At 38.4% G+C, this 16,069-nt stretch overlaps 1 protein-coding gene across 1 annotated transcript in view; it reads left to right on the top strand.

Moving 5' to 3' along the window:
• The window catches only part of SMARCC1 (SWI/SNF related, matrix associated, actin dependent regulator of chromatin subfamily c member 1), a 207,675-nt gene that overhangs the window by 140,859 nt on the left and 50,747 nt on the right, over window positions 1-16,069 (top strand). The window contains exons 21-23 of the mRNA XM_017530009.2: window positions 12,341-12,396; window positions 13,650-13,761; window positions 14,437-14,591. Coding sequence (XP_017385498.1) covers window positions 12,341-12,396; window positions 13,650-13,761; window positions 14,437-14,591 — 323 coding nt within the window. The remainder of the gene's footprint in view (window positions 1-12,340; window positions 12,397-13,649; window positions 13,762-14,436; window positions 14,592-16,069) is intronic.

Genomic DNA, 16,069 nt, shown 5'->3' on the forward strand with positions numbered 1-16,069 from the left:
GAGACAGAGTCTTGCCATGTCACTCAGGCTTGATACAGCGGCATGATCATGACTCACTACAGCTTTGACTTCCTGGGCTCAAGTGATTCCCCCACTTCTGCTAGTACTACAGGTGTGCACCACCATCCCTGGATAATTGTTTCAGTTACTGTAGAGAGAGGGTCTCACTGTGTTGCTTAGACTAGTCTCAAACTCCTGAGCTCAAGCCATCATCACACCTCAGCCTCTCAAAGTGCTGGGATTATAGACATGAGCTACCGCGCTCAACGTAAGGCCACATTTTATGCTTATGTTTTACTAGGATTACAGGTAAATTTTTTTTACCTATCTGATAACTTGTTTACTTATAGCAAACATACTGATTGATTGGTAGGATAGCATAGTGAAATCTTGTATACCTACCAGTTAGGTTCAGCTTTTCCATATTTAGCCATCTAAGTAAATGTTTTTTATTATTTTCTTTTTCTTGAATTATTTCAAAGTAAGTTGAAGACATGATCCTTCTGTGTACCCTAAGTGGTCCACCTTGTATTTCCTAAGGATAAGGACATTTTCCTCTATCAGTTATTTAATACAGTGAATCTTAGTTTCTTTGTAGGACACCAGCCCTTTCCATCAAGAGAGTTGAAATGTACTTGTACATTCAAGGGCTAGTCAAGGGTCTGTCAAAAACCTTTTATTGTAACCCTCATTTATAATTCCTGATCTTAAGTATTAGTTTCATTTCTATTGCTACTGAGTGGATTTACAGTCTGCATCTCAATTCTAGTTTAGACAGATTTTGACGAAATAAGTTAATTGAAGTGTTTCCCTTACAAGTTGATGGCTTTTGGTGAAAATTAATCACAAATAGAATAATCAGTTTTTTTCTTTTTCTCTTTTTTAAAATAAGTCAATCAGTAGATTGTCTACCGAGCTCCTTAACAATATGTGGAATACAGGTTTCCCATGAGTATATCTTGAGCCAGTTGTCACTGCTCTGTGTGAAAGAATCCAACTAATCATTCCTAGTTTTTAAGAAGGTTAAGGACTAGTCTCTAGCCCAGACCATTAATTAAGATAATCCTAACAATAAGTAATAGTTAAGAAGTAACTGTCTAAAAATGTATAGCCCAGAAATGACTGTTAGAATTTTTGCCTCATATACTATTCATATCTTATAAGTAGCCTCACTCTTCTCACCATGAGGATTTCCATAATATTATTTTTAAAGTCAGGCACTTCTAAAGCACTATGTGTGAAAACACCCTAGGCCAGTGCATGTAAGAAAAATGTGGAACCATATTTGAACATCAGACTTACATCATGTAGAATGGGCTTCTCTTTCTTTTTTATATTTAAAAGCCTCTTTCAAATATATTTAAAAACATATTGAAATACAGACATAAACTTTTGAGTAGCTCATAATTGAACATTTAATTTCTAAGGACTGACTAGGAGTTATGTGACTTTTCTAATGGCTCATATTTATTAGGTAGTAGAATGTATATTTTCAGGAAGAAATTGGCTTTCATTATAAAATATAACTGTCTACCTTTGGGAAATTGTTTCTTCAAATCAGGCAATTTAGATATTTGATATATACCTCTTGCTGTGGGCAAGTCATGACATGTGGCATACATTTAATAACCTCTACTAATTGAGGCTATTTTTTGTGCTACACGTACATGAAAAAAATAATTTCAGCATTTGGGGCGTTGGCAATAGTATGAAGTATAGTATTGTTTGTTCAAGGAGGACTCTACATAGGAAGGGCTTTAAGAATTATCACACAGGAGCCAGGTATGGTGGCTTACGACTGTAATCCCACAATTTTGGGAAGGCAAGGCGGGAGAATTGCTTGAGCTCAGGAGTGTGAGACTAGTCTGGGCAATATATTATAGTGAGAACTCATCTCTACAAAAAAAGAAAAAAAAAGCTAGCCAGATATTGTGATGCACACCTGTCGTCCCAGCTACTTTGGAGACAAAGACTAGAGGATTGCTTGAGCTCAGAAGTTAGAGGCTGTAGTGAGGTCTAATTGTGCCACTGTACTGCAGCCTGGGTGAAAGAACAAGACTCTGTCTCTTAAAAAAATAAAAAAGTGGATTCTTACAAAGGGACATGTAATTTTTGATGGAGGAATGCTTCGCAAAGAAAGTAGTATTTGAGCTGAACATAGAAAAAGAGGTTTAGAAGGCCGGGCATGGTGGCTCATGCCTGTAATCCCAGCACTTTTGGAGGCTGAGGCAGACAGATCATCTGAGGTTGACAGATCATCTGAGGTCAGGGGTTTAAGACCAGCCTGGGCAACATGGTGAAATCCTGTCTCTACTAAAAATACAAAAATTAGCCGGGTGTGGTGGCGCATCCCTGCAATCTCAGCCCCTTGGGAGTCTGAGGCACAAGAATCACTTGAACCCAGGAGGCAAAAGCTGCAGTGAACCAAGTTTGCTCCACTGTATTCCAGCCTGGGCAACAGAGTGAGACTCTGTCTCCGAAAAAATAAAAGAAGGTCACTGAACAGATTCAAGAAAGTATTCAATTCTGTGGAACAATGTGAATGAAGTTGCAGAAACAGAAGTGGCAAGTTATTCAAAGGATGGGGAATAAATTAGATTGGCCACAAAACAAAGTTCAAATAAGGACATGGAAAGAATAGCCTACAAAGATAGGTTGTAGCTAGGTTATAGGGATTGTGATGCTAATACTTGTGAGCTTGGTCTGTGTATTGCTGGCTTTATGGAACCGTTGCAGTTAAATACAGGGAATGATGTGATCAGTCTCATGGAAGTATTAACTGGGTTCCTACCATGTGTGCTTCATTCTATTCTTCATTGACAAGACAGAATCTATGAAACTGTACATTCTCAAAGTTTTTGGTCTAAGGACTCCTTTATACACTTAAAAAATAATCTAGGAGAACCCCAGATGCTTCAACTTATGTGGACTATGCCTATTGATATTTGCTATACAGATGGTTCTTGGCTTTCAATGGGGTTACATACTACTAAACCCTTTATAAGTTCAAAATACTTGAAATGTGTTTAATACGCCTAACCTACCAAACATAACTTAGCCTAGCCTACCTTAAACATGCTCAGAACATCTACATTAGCCTACGGTTGGTCAAAATCATGTAACACAGAGCTTACTAAAGTATTGAATATCTCGTATAATTTATTGAATACTACATCAAAAATGAAAAGCAGAATGATTGTATGGGTATTCAGATTATGGTTTCAGTTAAATGCATATTGCTTTTGCATCATTGTAAAGTTGAAATACCATAAGTCAAATCATTATATCAGGTACTATCTGTAATATAAATCAAGACTGAGGAACTTTTGAAAGAACTCATGACTGCACATTCTTTTCATTGTGTCACTGATCATTTCATTGTGTATCATGCAGCCTCTAAAGTGTCAGACTCCAAATTTGTGTGAGAATGAGAATGAAACGGCAAATAACGTCTTAGTGTTATTATGAAAATAGTTTTGGCTTTAAGTAGAGGCTCATGCAGAAGAAACACAGTTAGTTTTGCTTGAGTCCGTTAGGGAAGGCTTCACAAAGGATGTGACCTTCTATACAGGAAAAAAGGAGAAAAAAGAATGAATGTAGGTGGCATTTTCTGGAATGAATGCCAAGAGGTATGTGGGGAGCAGGTACTCTGGTCAAGTGCATGCAGCTCTGGAGATGGCTATGGGACTGATTTTGAAGGGTTGTTACCTTGCAAACCCTGGGAAATCATCAGAAAATAGAAGTAGCATGGTTCAGTCTGTTTTAGAAAATAACTGCTGGCAGTTTACAAATGAAGTGCAGAAAATGGAGGGTGGTTCCTGCCAAATAGTTGTACTTCATGATTATTACTCACTTTTATTAGATTAAAGGCAGCTGCTTGGTAAATATTTAGTTCTCTTCTCCAACATGCCTTTCCCAGTTCCTTCAACCCATTAGGAAATAGTTACTAGACATCATGCTATTTTTGCTAATCATGTTATCACTAGAATGCTTTTGGCGCATGACCCACTAGTTTAAGTTATATGCCTTCTTGTTTAAGTTGTTTAATCCTCTTTAACTCTGAAGATGGGACAGATCACACCTTTGTGGGGAAAGATTTTTAATCTGCTCATTGATCAACACCAACAAAATGACATGAGATACATGGAGAGGCTGTGACCTCCTAATGTTTTATGATTTAGACCAAAGAGAGGTTTTTTTTTTTTCTTTTTTCAAGACAACATCTAATAGCAGATTTTTAAAAAATATATTTTGTAGAATAGAACTTCCTTTTTTTTTTTGTTTTTGAGACAGAGTCTCGCTCTGTAGCCCAGTCTGGAGTGCAGTGGCGTGATCTCAGCTCACTGCAACCTCTGCCTCCCGGGTCTGAGTTCAAGCAATTCTCCTGTCTCAGCCTCCTGAGTAGCTGGGATTACAGGAATGTACCACCATGTCCAGCTAATTTTTGTATTTTTTAAGTAGAGATGGGGTTTCACCATGTTAGCCAGGCTGGTCTTTAACTCCTGACTTTGTGATCCGCCGCCGGCCTCGGCTGCCCAAAGTGTTAGAATTTATGAGCTACCATGTCCAGCCAGAAATTGGTTTACATACTCTGCCACATAGCATCTTGAGAAATTCACAACATACAATTAAATTCTTTATTTTTTTTAAAGACAGGGTCTTGCTCTGTTGCCCAGGCTGTTTTTGAACTCCTGGGACTCAAGTGGTCCTCATACCTTGGCCTCCCAAAGTGCTGGGGTTACAAGTGTGAGCCACCCCACTTGGTCCTACCATTAAATCCTTAACAGACATTGCCTTAAAAGTGTGAGCCAGGTGGACCTGAGCAACATAGTTGTACACCATCTTAAAAAACAAAAACAAATGCCTGAGCATTGTCTCTGTATTTCTTCACTTATAGAGAGTCTGTCTCTACCATTATCTTCTAAATAAATACTAATATTATATAACTGTTCATCTTGGAATCATAGCTAATTAAAGAGTTGATATCAAACTTGGCTTGCCTTACCAATAGAGAAAGTAGGTGTCATCCTTTTGGCATGTGGACCTACAGATGGTGGGTAGTCATTTCAAAAGCAGATATCTTTGCAAGAAAAGAAATCATATTGCATTTCTCCCACAGTATACTTACTCAGTCTCTAAGCCGACTCAGCCAAGGTGACTTAATGCATATTTATCTACAAGTAATTTGTACATAATCTGTCATGAGATTAGAAAGAAATTTTAAAAATAATGTGAAGTTTGGGGATTTTGTTTGTTTTTAGTAAACAAGGTCTTATTCTGTCACCCAGTGTGGAGGGCAGTGGCACAATCATTGCCTCAAACTCCTAGGCCCAAGCCATCCTCCTGCCTTCTCAGCCTCCCAGGTAGCCTAGGAATACTGTCAATTTAGTTTTAGTTTTAGTTTTAGTTAACTTCAATTTTATTTATTCATTTTAAGAAGGTTCAACCTTTATAATCATCTTATGTCTGCTCATACTCAGTGTGGTGGTGCATATTTGAATTTTTTTTTTCCCCCCCCATTTTTTGAGACAGGGTCTTGCTCTGTTGCCCAGGCTAAAGTGCAGTGGCATGAACACAGCTCAGTGCAGGCTTGACCTTCTGGGATCAAGCAACCTTCTGTCTCAGCCTCTTGTGTAGCTGGGACTATAGGTATGTGCCACCACGCCCATCTACTTTTTTTTTTTTTTTTTTGAGAAGGAGTGTTGCTTTGTTGTCCAGACTGGAGTACAATGGCACAATCTTGGCTCACTGCAACCTCTGCCTCCTGGGTTCAAGCAATTCTCCTGCCTTCGCCTCCTGAGTAGCTGGGATTACAGGTGCCTGCCACCATGCCTGGCTAATTTTTTGTATTTTTAATAGAGATGTGGCTTCACCATGTTAACCAAGATGGTTTTGATCTCCTGACCTCATGATCTGCCCGCCTCGGCCTCCCAAAGTGCTGGGATTACAAGGTTTTGTACCCAGCCCCAGCTGATTTTTTTGTAGAGACAGGGTCTCACTTTGTTGCCCAGGCTGTTCTTGAACTCCTAGCCTCTAGTGAACCACCATGCCCAGCCTGAGATATTTTCATTGATAGAGTTGATAGGAATTATTGACTAATTGCTATTGGAAGGTGAGAAATTGAAGAAAGTCAAGATTGGGTTGCCATTTCATGGAATACCAAGAGGATGATACAGTTAATAAAGACACTGAGAAATACCGAAATTAGTTTTCCTTCCTTATTTTCTATTTGCATAAAACCAACCATTTTAAATTATTATTTTTTAAAAAAGTTATTTTTGGCCAGGCACAGTGGTTCATACCTGTAATCCCATCACTTTGGGAAGCCAAGGTTGGCAGATCACTTGCGGTCAAGAGTTTGAGACCACCCTGGCCAACATGCTGAAACCCCATCTCTACTAAAAATACAATAATTAACCAGGTGTGGTGGCGGACACCTGTAATCCCAGCGACTAGGGAGGCTAAGGCAGGAGAATCGCTTGAACCTGGGAGGCAAAGGTTACATTAAGTGGGGAGTATGCCACTGCACTCCAGCCTGGGTGATAGAGAAAGACTGCATCATATTATTTTGAAACCATGTCTTATTCTGTCACCCAGGAGGGAGTGCAGAGGTACGATCATAGCTCATTGCAGCCTCAAATACCTGGGCTCACGTGATCCTTCTGCTTCATCCTCTCAGGTACCTGGGACTACAGGTGTGTACAACTGTGCTCAGCTAATTTCATTTTTATTTCAATTTTTTTCTGTGTAGAGATGGGCTTTTACTATATTGACCAGGTTGGTCTAGAACTCTTGGCCTCAAGCTGTCTTCCTGCCTCCGCCTCCCAAATTACTGGCATTATAGGCATGAGCCACTGCGCCCAGCCTTAATTTTTATTTGTTTAGAGATAAGGTCTCCCTCTGTCACCTAGGCTGGAGAGCATTGGAGATGATTGCTCACTGTAGCCCTGGACTTCTGGGCTCAAGCAGTCCTTTCTCCGCAGCCTCTCAGGTAGCCAGGACCACAGGTATGCGTCACCATGCCCAGCTAATTTTTATTTTTATTTATTTATTTTTTTAAGAGATGGAGTCTCACTTTATTGCTTTGGCTGGTCTTGGATTGCTGGCCTCAATCCTTCCACATCAGCCTTCCACAGTGCTGGGATTACAGGTGTGAGCCACCCATGCCTGGCATTTGGGGCTTTTTTGTAACCCTGTCTGCATTTAGTTGTTTAGTTTTTTGTTCAGCTCTCTTTCTTATATTACAGTGTGTCTTAACAGAGGTTATGGATTTCATTTGAAGTAAGAATTAGAACATTACCAATAATTGAATCAGTCTGTTCCTCCCATATATTCTTTTACTTTCCCTTTCCTAGCACTAAGCATCTTGAATTTTAAATCATTCTAAATACTGTGAAAATAACTTTCATCATAAACATAAATGTACTTAAGCACTATGTGACATGTAATTTTGTTTGTTTTTAAGGTTTATAAAACATGGTATATTCAGACTGTATTTTTTTCTTGGACCTCTAAATTACCATGTCAGACTTCTGAGACTTGCTTTTTTCTCTTTTGTTCACTCCATATTATGTTTTTTAGATGTATTTTCACTACTGTGAAATCCTCTTGTGTGTGATTCTAATCCAGTTTAATTATCCATTTTATTATTGAATAAGCAGTTTGGATTATCCTGTGGTTTCTGTGTTACACATGTATGTACTGCCTTGTGTACACCTCACGTTACACATATACGGGATTTCTCTTAGATGCAGTGTGGTTGGTTGACCAGCCAACACGTCAGGATAAGGAGCTTGCATCACTAAGTTTGCTGTCTGTATCATTTGTCACTTTTTCATCAGATGAATTTGTCAGTGAAGGAAGAATATTGAACATTCTTGAATATTGATCTTTGAACACTTCTTGCTCCTTATTTTGTTATGGACTGGTTTTATGGGTAACAACATTTTAGGAAGTTCCAGTTTTTGTTTGTTTGTTTGCTTGCTTGCTTTCAGATAGGCCCTCACTCTGTCACCCAAACTGAAGTATAATGGTGTGATCACAGCTCTCTGCAGCCTTGACTTCCCAGGCTTAGCAGTCCTCCTGAGCAGCTGGGACTATTAGGTGTGCCTCATCATGCCTGGCTGATTGGCTTTTTTTTTGGTAGAGATGGAGTCTCACTACGTTACCTAGGCTAGTCTCAAACTCCTGGACTCAAGTTGATCCTCCTGCCTTGACCTCCCAAACTGCTGGGATTATAAGCATGAGCTACCACCCCTGACCTAGAAATTTCAGTTTTTTCCCCAAAGTGTGTGTGCTATTTTACATTTCAGACAGCAACACTTGATCCAGTGCTTCCTGGTATTAGATTCTGCTGATCTGGCAGGCGTAAAATGACATTTCATTTTGGTCTTATATTCCATATCTCTCTCTCTCTCTTTTTTTTTTTTTTTTTTGGTGACAGAGTCACAAAATCCTGCCACCTAGGCTGGAGTGCAGTGGCATGATCTCAGCACACTGCAACCTCTGCCTCCTGGGTTCAAGCCATTCTCCTGCCTCAGCCTACTGAGTAGCTGGGATTAATAGTGTATACCACCACACCTGGCTAATTTTTGTATTTTTAGTAGAGATGGGGTTTTCCCCATGTTGGCCAGGCTGGTCTCGAACTCGTGACCTCAGGTGATCTACCCACCTTGGCCTCTGAAACTGCTGGAATTATAGATCTGAGCCACTGCACTGGGCAAACCCATCTTTTCTTATGTTTATTGGTCGTATGTACTTTTGTAAAGCAATTATTCTTGACTTAGTTACTTTTGTATAATATTTGTCTTTTTCTTTATAGATTTGATCTTATGTACTAATCTTTTACAAGTTACTGTACTACATGTTTTCTTCCATTTTGTTGCTTGTTTCTTTTCTTTTGGAGTCTTTTAATAGAGAGGAGAAGTCCTCGATTTTAATAGTTATACATTTCAGGGATGGATGCAATAGCTCACACCTGCAGTCCCAGCACTTTGGGAGGCAGAAGTGGTTGGATCGCTTAGGGATAGGAGTTAAGACCAGCCTATGCATCATAGCAAAATCTCCATCTCTATCAGAAAATAAAACCAGTGAGACACAGTGGCGTACGTCTGTAATCCCGGCTACTCAAGAGGCTGAGGTGGGTGGATGAGTTGAGCCCAGGAGATGGAGGCTGCAGTGAGCTATGATCTTGCCACTGCACTCCAACCTGCATTACAGAGGGAGAACATTTCTCTTAAAAATATATAAAAGTAATTTTTTAAAGTGTTGTTTATCTTTTATCCTAAGTGCTTTTTGTGTCTTGTTTAAGATATCATTCAAATTTTATTTTTTCAGGTGTCTATCTAGAATTTTTATTTGTGGTTAACATATCAAAATGCAGTTGGTTTTATATGGTAGTTTTATAGCTCACTGCCTTTCTAAACCCTGTCATTATTTCTAATAAGTTTTCTGCAGATTTTTGTTTGTAGACAGTTTTACTCTCTGCAAAGTTTAACCATTTTCTTTTCAGCTTTCCTTTAATTTTCTTCTTTTTTCCTTTGAAACAGGGTATCGCTCTGTTGTCCAGGCTGGAGTGCAGTGGCAAGGCCTTAGCTCACTTCAGCCTTGGTCAACTCCCAGGCTCAGGCAATCTTCCTCGCTCAGCTTCCTGAGTAGTAGAGACTACAGGTCCTCATCATCACGTTTGGCTAGTTTCTGTATACTTTGTAGACATAAGGTTTCGCAGCGTTGCCTAGGCTGGTCTCTAACTACTTGACTCAAGTGATTCTCACCCACCTTGGTCTCCCAAAGTGCTGGACTTACAGGCATGAGCCACTCCGGCCAGCCTAATTTCTTTTTCTTAATTGACTGTGTTGGCTTTGGCCTGTGTGACAATATTGAAGGGAAACAGTAATATTGGTATTCTTGTCTTGCTCTTAATTTTATAGAGAATACTGTTGGCATCTGTCAGTGCAGAATGATATTTGTTGTAGGATTTTTGAGAACAGGCTTTTGGAGATCAGGAACCTTCCTTGTAGCCTTGGTTTTCCAGGAGCTTATACTGAGTTTTATCAGACACTTTTCTATGCATGTAATTAAATAAGTTTGTAGAGTAACTAATGTTAAGTCATTCTTCTGTTACTGACATATTACTCTGTCTAGTATAGATATTCTTTTTTAATATATTGCTCTATTCTGTTTTCATATAATTTGCTTAGTTTTTCATTTGTGATTACAAATGAGATTTAGCCTAGTGCCCTCTGATATTTCTTATCCATTGTCACTATTTGATTTGTGAATCAAGGTTATACTGGTATCATAGACTAACGTGGGAGTATTCCTTCTTTTTCTATTCTCTCTCTCTCTCTCTCTCTTTTTTTTTTTTTAAAGACGGGATTTTACCATGTTGGTCAGGCGGGTCTTGAACTCCCGACCTCAGGTGATCCGCCCTCCTTGACCTCCAAAGTGCTTGGATTACAGCCATGAGCCACCTCACCTGGCCTCTTTTTCTATTCTCTAGGAAAGATTATATAAGATTGTAATCATCTTTTTTCTAAGAGTTTAGTAGACTTTCCCAGAATAAAACATCTGGACCTGTGTATTTTTAAGTTTTATAGTTGTTTCCATTTTTCTAACTAATATAAAGACAGTTCAGAACTTCTTTTTCTTCTGGAATCAGTTTGATAAAAAAATTTTTTTTTTAGTAATTTTCTCATTTGATCTAATTTTAAAATTTTACTTGGAATAAAGTTTTTCAGAATATATTACCACTTCCTTTTTGACTTTGCTCTGTCATGTTCTTTCTTCCATTCCTCTTATAGTGTTTTTATACCATCTCTCTCTTTTTTGATCAGTTACATTTACCATTTTTATTCATCATTTGAAAGAACCAACGTTTGGGAATATTAATTCTGTCGTATATTTTTCTAAATCCCTAGTGTATTTTTTTCCTATCTTCTTTTTTTCCTACCTACCTTCTATATTGTTTTCTTTTTCTACTATCTATTAAAGGACATAGAGCATATCCACTTTGAGCCTTTATTTCTTTCCTAATTTAAGCCTAAGGCTTTGCATTCTCTGTAATTACTACTTTTGCCTCCCACAATTAAGTTTCCAAGCATAGAGAAGTTTATTTTTATATTTTAAATATCTACTTTTATTACGTTGTAGTTGGAGAAATTGAGCTGTATGGCAGTGGTTGTTTGAAATGCGTGAGAACTCACTTTGTGACCTAATTTGTGATCACTATTTTTAAAATGTGTGAGAGCTTGAAATTAATGTGCATTAATCCCTAATTTGGTGGATGTAGAATTCAGCATGTGTACATTTGTACCATCTTTCTGTGTTCATATTTGTTCTATATCTTATTGAGAAGTGTATTCAAATCCTTTATTATGATGTTTGTCTTTGTTTCTTCCCTGCCATTCTGAGTTTTTGCTTATATCGGTTTTTTGTTTGTTCATAGATGTAGCCTCGCTCTGTCTCCCAAGCTATAGCGCAGTGGCGCAATCTTCACTCATAGCAACCTCTGTCTCCTGGGTTCAAGTAATTCTCCTGCTTCAGACTCTCGGACTATAGATGCACACCACCGCGACTGGCTTCTTTTTTTTTTTTTTTTTTTGCATTTTTAGTAGAGACAGGGATTCACCATGTTGGCCAGGCTGGTCTCGAACTCACCTTGTGATCCAGCCACCTCAGCCTCCCAAAATGTTGGGAGTGAGCCATGAGATCCGGCTGCTTATTTTGACATTAGTTTATTAGATTCCTAAAAGTATAGAAAATTAATAATTTTCTCATGTGAAATAACAATTTTCTCATGTAATTTGTTTTTGATATGTGCTTCTGTTACACTGTGCTGGACTTGTTGCGTTGTGTCCTCTCTAGTCAAAATTTTATCCTCTTGAGATTTCAGTGAATAGCTGGGTCAACCACGTTTCACCAGTACCTGAGTCAACATATATACTTGTCAATCATCTGTTAAATGTAAATAAATTATTTTTATTTCGCCTTTTTTTAAACTTTTTATTTTAATGCATACAGAAAATCGAAAATCCTAAGCAGACAGCCTCGTTCATTTCTCCAAATTCCAAACCTAGAAACAGAGCATTACTGGCACCCTAGGACATTCCCTTTTTCCACTGTTCTGAGTGCTGACACCATAGATTATTTTTTGCCTGTTTTCAAGCTTTGTCGTACACAGTGTGTGTTGTTTTGTGCCTGACTTCTTTTGTCAATTGTATGGCTATGATATTTGTCTGTCTTACTGTATATATTTGTATTTCAGACACTCACAGCTGTGTAATGATAACTTTTACCTTTTTCCACATTGAATTATTTGTTCTTATTCTTTTACTTATAGAAGGAGCTGAAGAGGAAAAAATGGAAGCCGATTCTGATGGTCAGCAGCCTGAAAAGGTAACACAGCAGTAAAACCACAGATAGCATGCCTTTAAGAGCATAATGGTTTGTTTTCTGTGTGTTTTTGAGTTTCTCTTAAGAGACTCTTAAATAATTCTGTCAGCCACTTGGACTTTGCTGGTGTAAGGTATAGTTCTCACAAGATATAATATAGGACATTTTTCATTTATTTAATGGGGTAAGGTATATTCACCCCCTATCCTTTTGTGCCCTTTTCAGGCACAGTTGGGAATATGAATACAAAAGTTGTAGTTCTTGTGAATATCGAATTATAAGGTTTGTGTCCTATACTTGTGCCAGAAGAGAATGACAGGGTAGTAAGTGATTTCCTATGAGGGCTAAGTGCCTGCAGAAGAATCTTTAGATAAGGATTAATGAGAAGGTGACATTTGAGGTAGGTTTTAAAGAGTAGGTAGAACTATAAAGATTGAAATAGAGGTTAGAAAATTAAAGATTCCCCCTAGTTGGGGAGGAGAGACACTAAAGCCAGTATGTGAAGAGCTTCAAAGTAGCCAGCATGTTAGTGGCTCAATCTCTGCTCCGTAGGAGAATGTAAATGCACGATGGGTGAGGCAGAAGAGGACATTACAAAGGTCAAGATGTGGGCCTTTGTTTTTTTGTTTGTTTGTTTTTGAGACAGTGTCTGTCTGTCTCCCAGTCTGGAATGCAGTGGCATGATCTAGGCTAACTGCACCCTCCGTTTCCTGGGTTCAAGCGATTCTCCTGCCTCACCCTCCCAAGTAGCTGGAATTATAGCCATGCACCACCGTATCCAGCTAATTTTCATGTTTTTAGTAGAGGCGGGGTTTCACCACGTTGGCCAGGCTGGTCTTGAACTCCTGACCTCAGATGATCCACCCCTCTCGGCCTCCCAAAGTGCTGGGATTACAGGTGTAAGCCACTGTGCCCAGCCCCAGGCTGTTTTTAATCAACAAATAGTATCAGTTCATTCCACTCACATTCCTCTGAGCATTGTAACCCTTGCTTTATAGCAGAGTATGCAGAGGACGGGGACTCTGTGCTTTGGAGACATATTATCTTGTGAGCACTCAAGTGCTGAAGTGGTGGAAAGTATTGTTCTGAATTTGTTATTTCTTTTCCAGCTCTTCTCTTCAAGTTACGTTTGAATCTAGTCTTATTTCTTGCCAAAAATATTGGAACCTTTTGCTAGTTTAAGGTAATTACTCATAAAAAGGTCTGGGTTTTTTTTTTTACTCACTGCCTGTCCTCTTGTTTTGTATCCCTTTCAGGCAGAAAAAGTGGAAAATGAAACGGATGAAGGTGATAAAGCACAAGATGGAGAAAATGAAAAAAATAGTGAAAAGGAACAGGATAGTGAAGTGAGTGAGGATACCAAATCAGGTAATTTGAGGAAATTCCTTAGATATTATTATGTAAAACTCTAAAAAGCACTGGAGAAATGTAGGTGGTTATTTATATAGAAATATTTCCTCATTTATTTTGGGTTTGTTTCTTAATGTAACAATAAGTATGTAATTGAGTTTCATTTAGCAGATAAGTGCTAATACTAAGGCTGGTGGCTACACTTTTTCTCTGTGCTTTTAGTATGTAGAAGAACAAGTTACTCAACAGGATCAAAGTCACCTAATAGACTTGCCATTTTATTTTCTGTGTCAGTTGCTGATGCACCCCATCATGCTTGTCAGGCTTACAGAAGTACTCTGTTCTCAGCTTCTGATTTCCTACAGACCTTAGACTTCCTTGAGCATTTCATTGACTGACGAGCAAGTATGTTGGTCTTAGACTTAGTTCCCCTAAATCTTCCTTTATACCTATCCAAGGGACCTCCACACAGAATTTAGCATAATGATAGGAAAACAAGTGTACTGTTTTGAAAATATATCCCCAATAGAGGCAGACCTAAATGCATGAAATGGCTCAACAAAACTCTTAAAAGGAAGAAAAAAGCATAAACATCTCTTTGTCACATCAGCCCTAGTTTGTTATGTGGTGGAGGTAAGGAGAAAGATTTTTAAGACTGGGCACACTAGTAATAAAGCTTTCTGATATTTTCAGAGGAAAAGGAGACTGAAGAGAACAAAGAACTCACTGATACATGTAAAGAAAGAGAAAGTGATACTGGGAAGAAGAAAGTAGAACATGAAATTTCCGAAGGAAATGTTGCCACAGCCGCAGCAGCTGCTCTTGCCTCAGCTGCTACCAAAGCCAAGGTTTGCCCCCGACAGCCCTTTTCCAGTGCTCTCTTAAGCCATGAATGGTCGTATTGTTTTTAGTTAATTGGGAACATTTAGTATAAAGAGTTTTGCTCCCAATCGGAGATGACTATTTGCTTGAATGGCATTTCTAGGTTAAGAAATCCACAGGCAGGAGAAGGATGATAGAAATAGCAGATCCAGTCTAAAGGGTGACTTCTTTCATTCCATTCATTGTGACATTTAGTCTTGTAAAGACTACAGAGATTGAAGGCAAATTTTTAAGTCTCTTTAAGGAACTGATTATTTTGTTTTTAATTTGCCTGCAGAACTTATCTTAGACTATTGTTCCAATAATTTCTACCAGATTGAAATATTTATGATTTTTAAAACAAAAACCTGTTTCCTTGTATAAATACTTCACCCTGATCCTACAGACTGAAAGGAGAGAGAGAGAGACCTTAAAATAGCTCTTTTTCTTCTTGAATTTGCCAGCTTTTCTGGGGGTGGTTTTTTCTATTTATAGTATTAGCTGCAGAGTGTATTTAAGAAGACACGAGAATGTTATTTTCCTCTCTTTGTGTTAATTTAACATTTTAAGTCATTCTAAACATGAATATGTAAAGTTTTAAAAAATCTTTTCCCCTTTTCTTCATTCTACTTCAGAAGTACTTTCCTTCCATCATAGGATATCACATTTCAAGAAACAGTGATTACTAGAACATTCCTAATCATTTTATTTTGAACTGTTCTTGATCTATTAATAAAGATGCCTTTTCATGGTCTTTAATTCCCCCAGATCGTTCAGATACTGTGAACTACCTCTCTCAGTGTTTAATCTGATGAACCAATTCAAACTGTGAGATCACTGTTTTGAATGCCCACCCATCTGACAGAGATTGAGACAATGGAGGTTAGGGAGGTATTTACAGGCCACAGCACGTGCTCAGTCAACTTAAACAGTTACTCCGGCTGATCATTGTTATTATACTAACTTGAAGTCCTACAAATTCATACTGGCTGCTCTTTTCCTAATAACTAAAACTAGCCAATACTTCCTAATAATTAAAATTAAAGAATCAGAAATATCAGGAGATATTTTTCTGATTCGTTAGCTAATATTAGTTATTATCTCTCCCCTACATCCCCATCTCCTCTGGGAAGTTTTGAGGTATATGTTTGCCTAAGTGACAACTAATGTAATTTGACTTTTTTTCACCATTTGTCTGGTTTTGCTCTTTCATTGCAACCATCTTTTTTAGTATGTCATCTGGCACGCTAGAGTTTAGGCATCTCTTTGTCTCTGAGCTGCTCAAGTTCCTCACTGTAATACTGTCATTAGGTGTCTTAGAGAACTTAAGGATTATCTTGGTCATGGTCTCTCACCGTGTGTGTGTGTGTGTGTGTGTGTGTGTGTGTGTGTGTGTGTGTATATCACACACACACACACACACACACACACACACACACACACGTATGGTGAGAGACTATGACCA

The sequence above is a fragment of the Cebus imitator genome, unplaced genomic scaffold (genome assembly GCF_001604975.1).
Source record: "Cebus imitator isolate Cc_AM_T3 unplaced genomic scaffold, Cebus_imitator-1.0 Scaffold0, whole genome shotgun sequence".
Lineage (NCBI taxonomy): Eukaryota > Metazoa > Chordata > Mammalia > Primates > Cebidae > Cebus > Cebus imitator.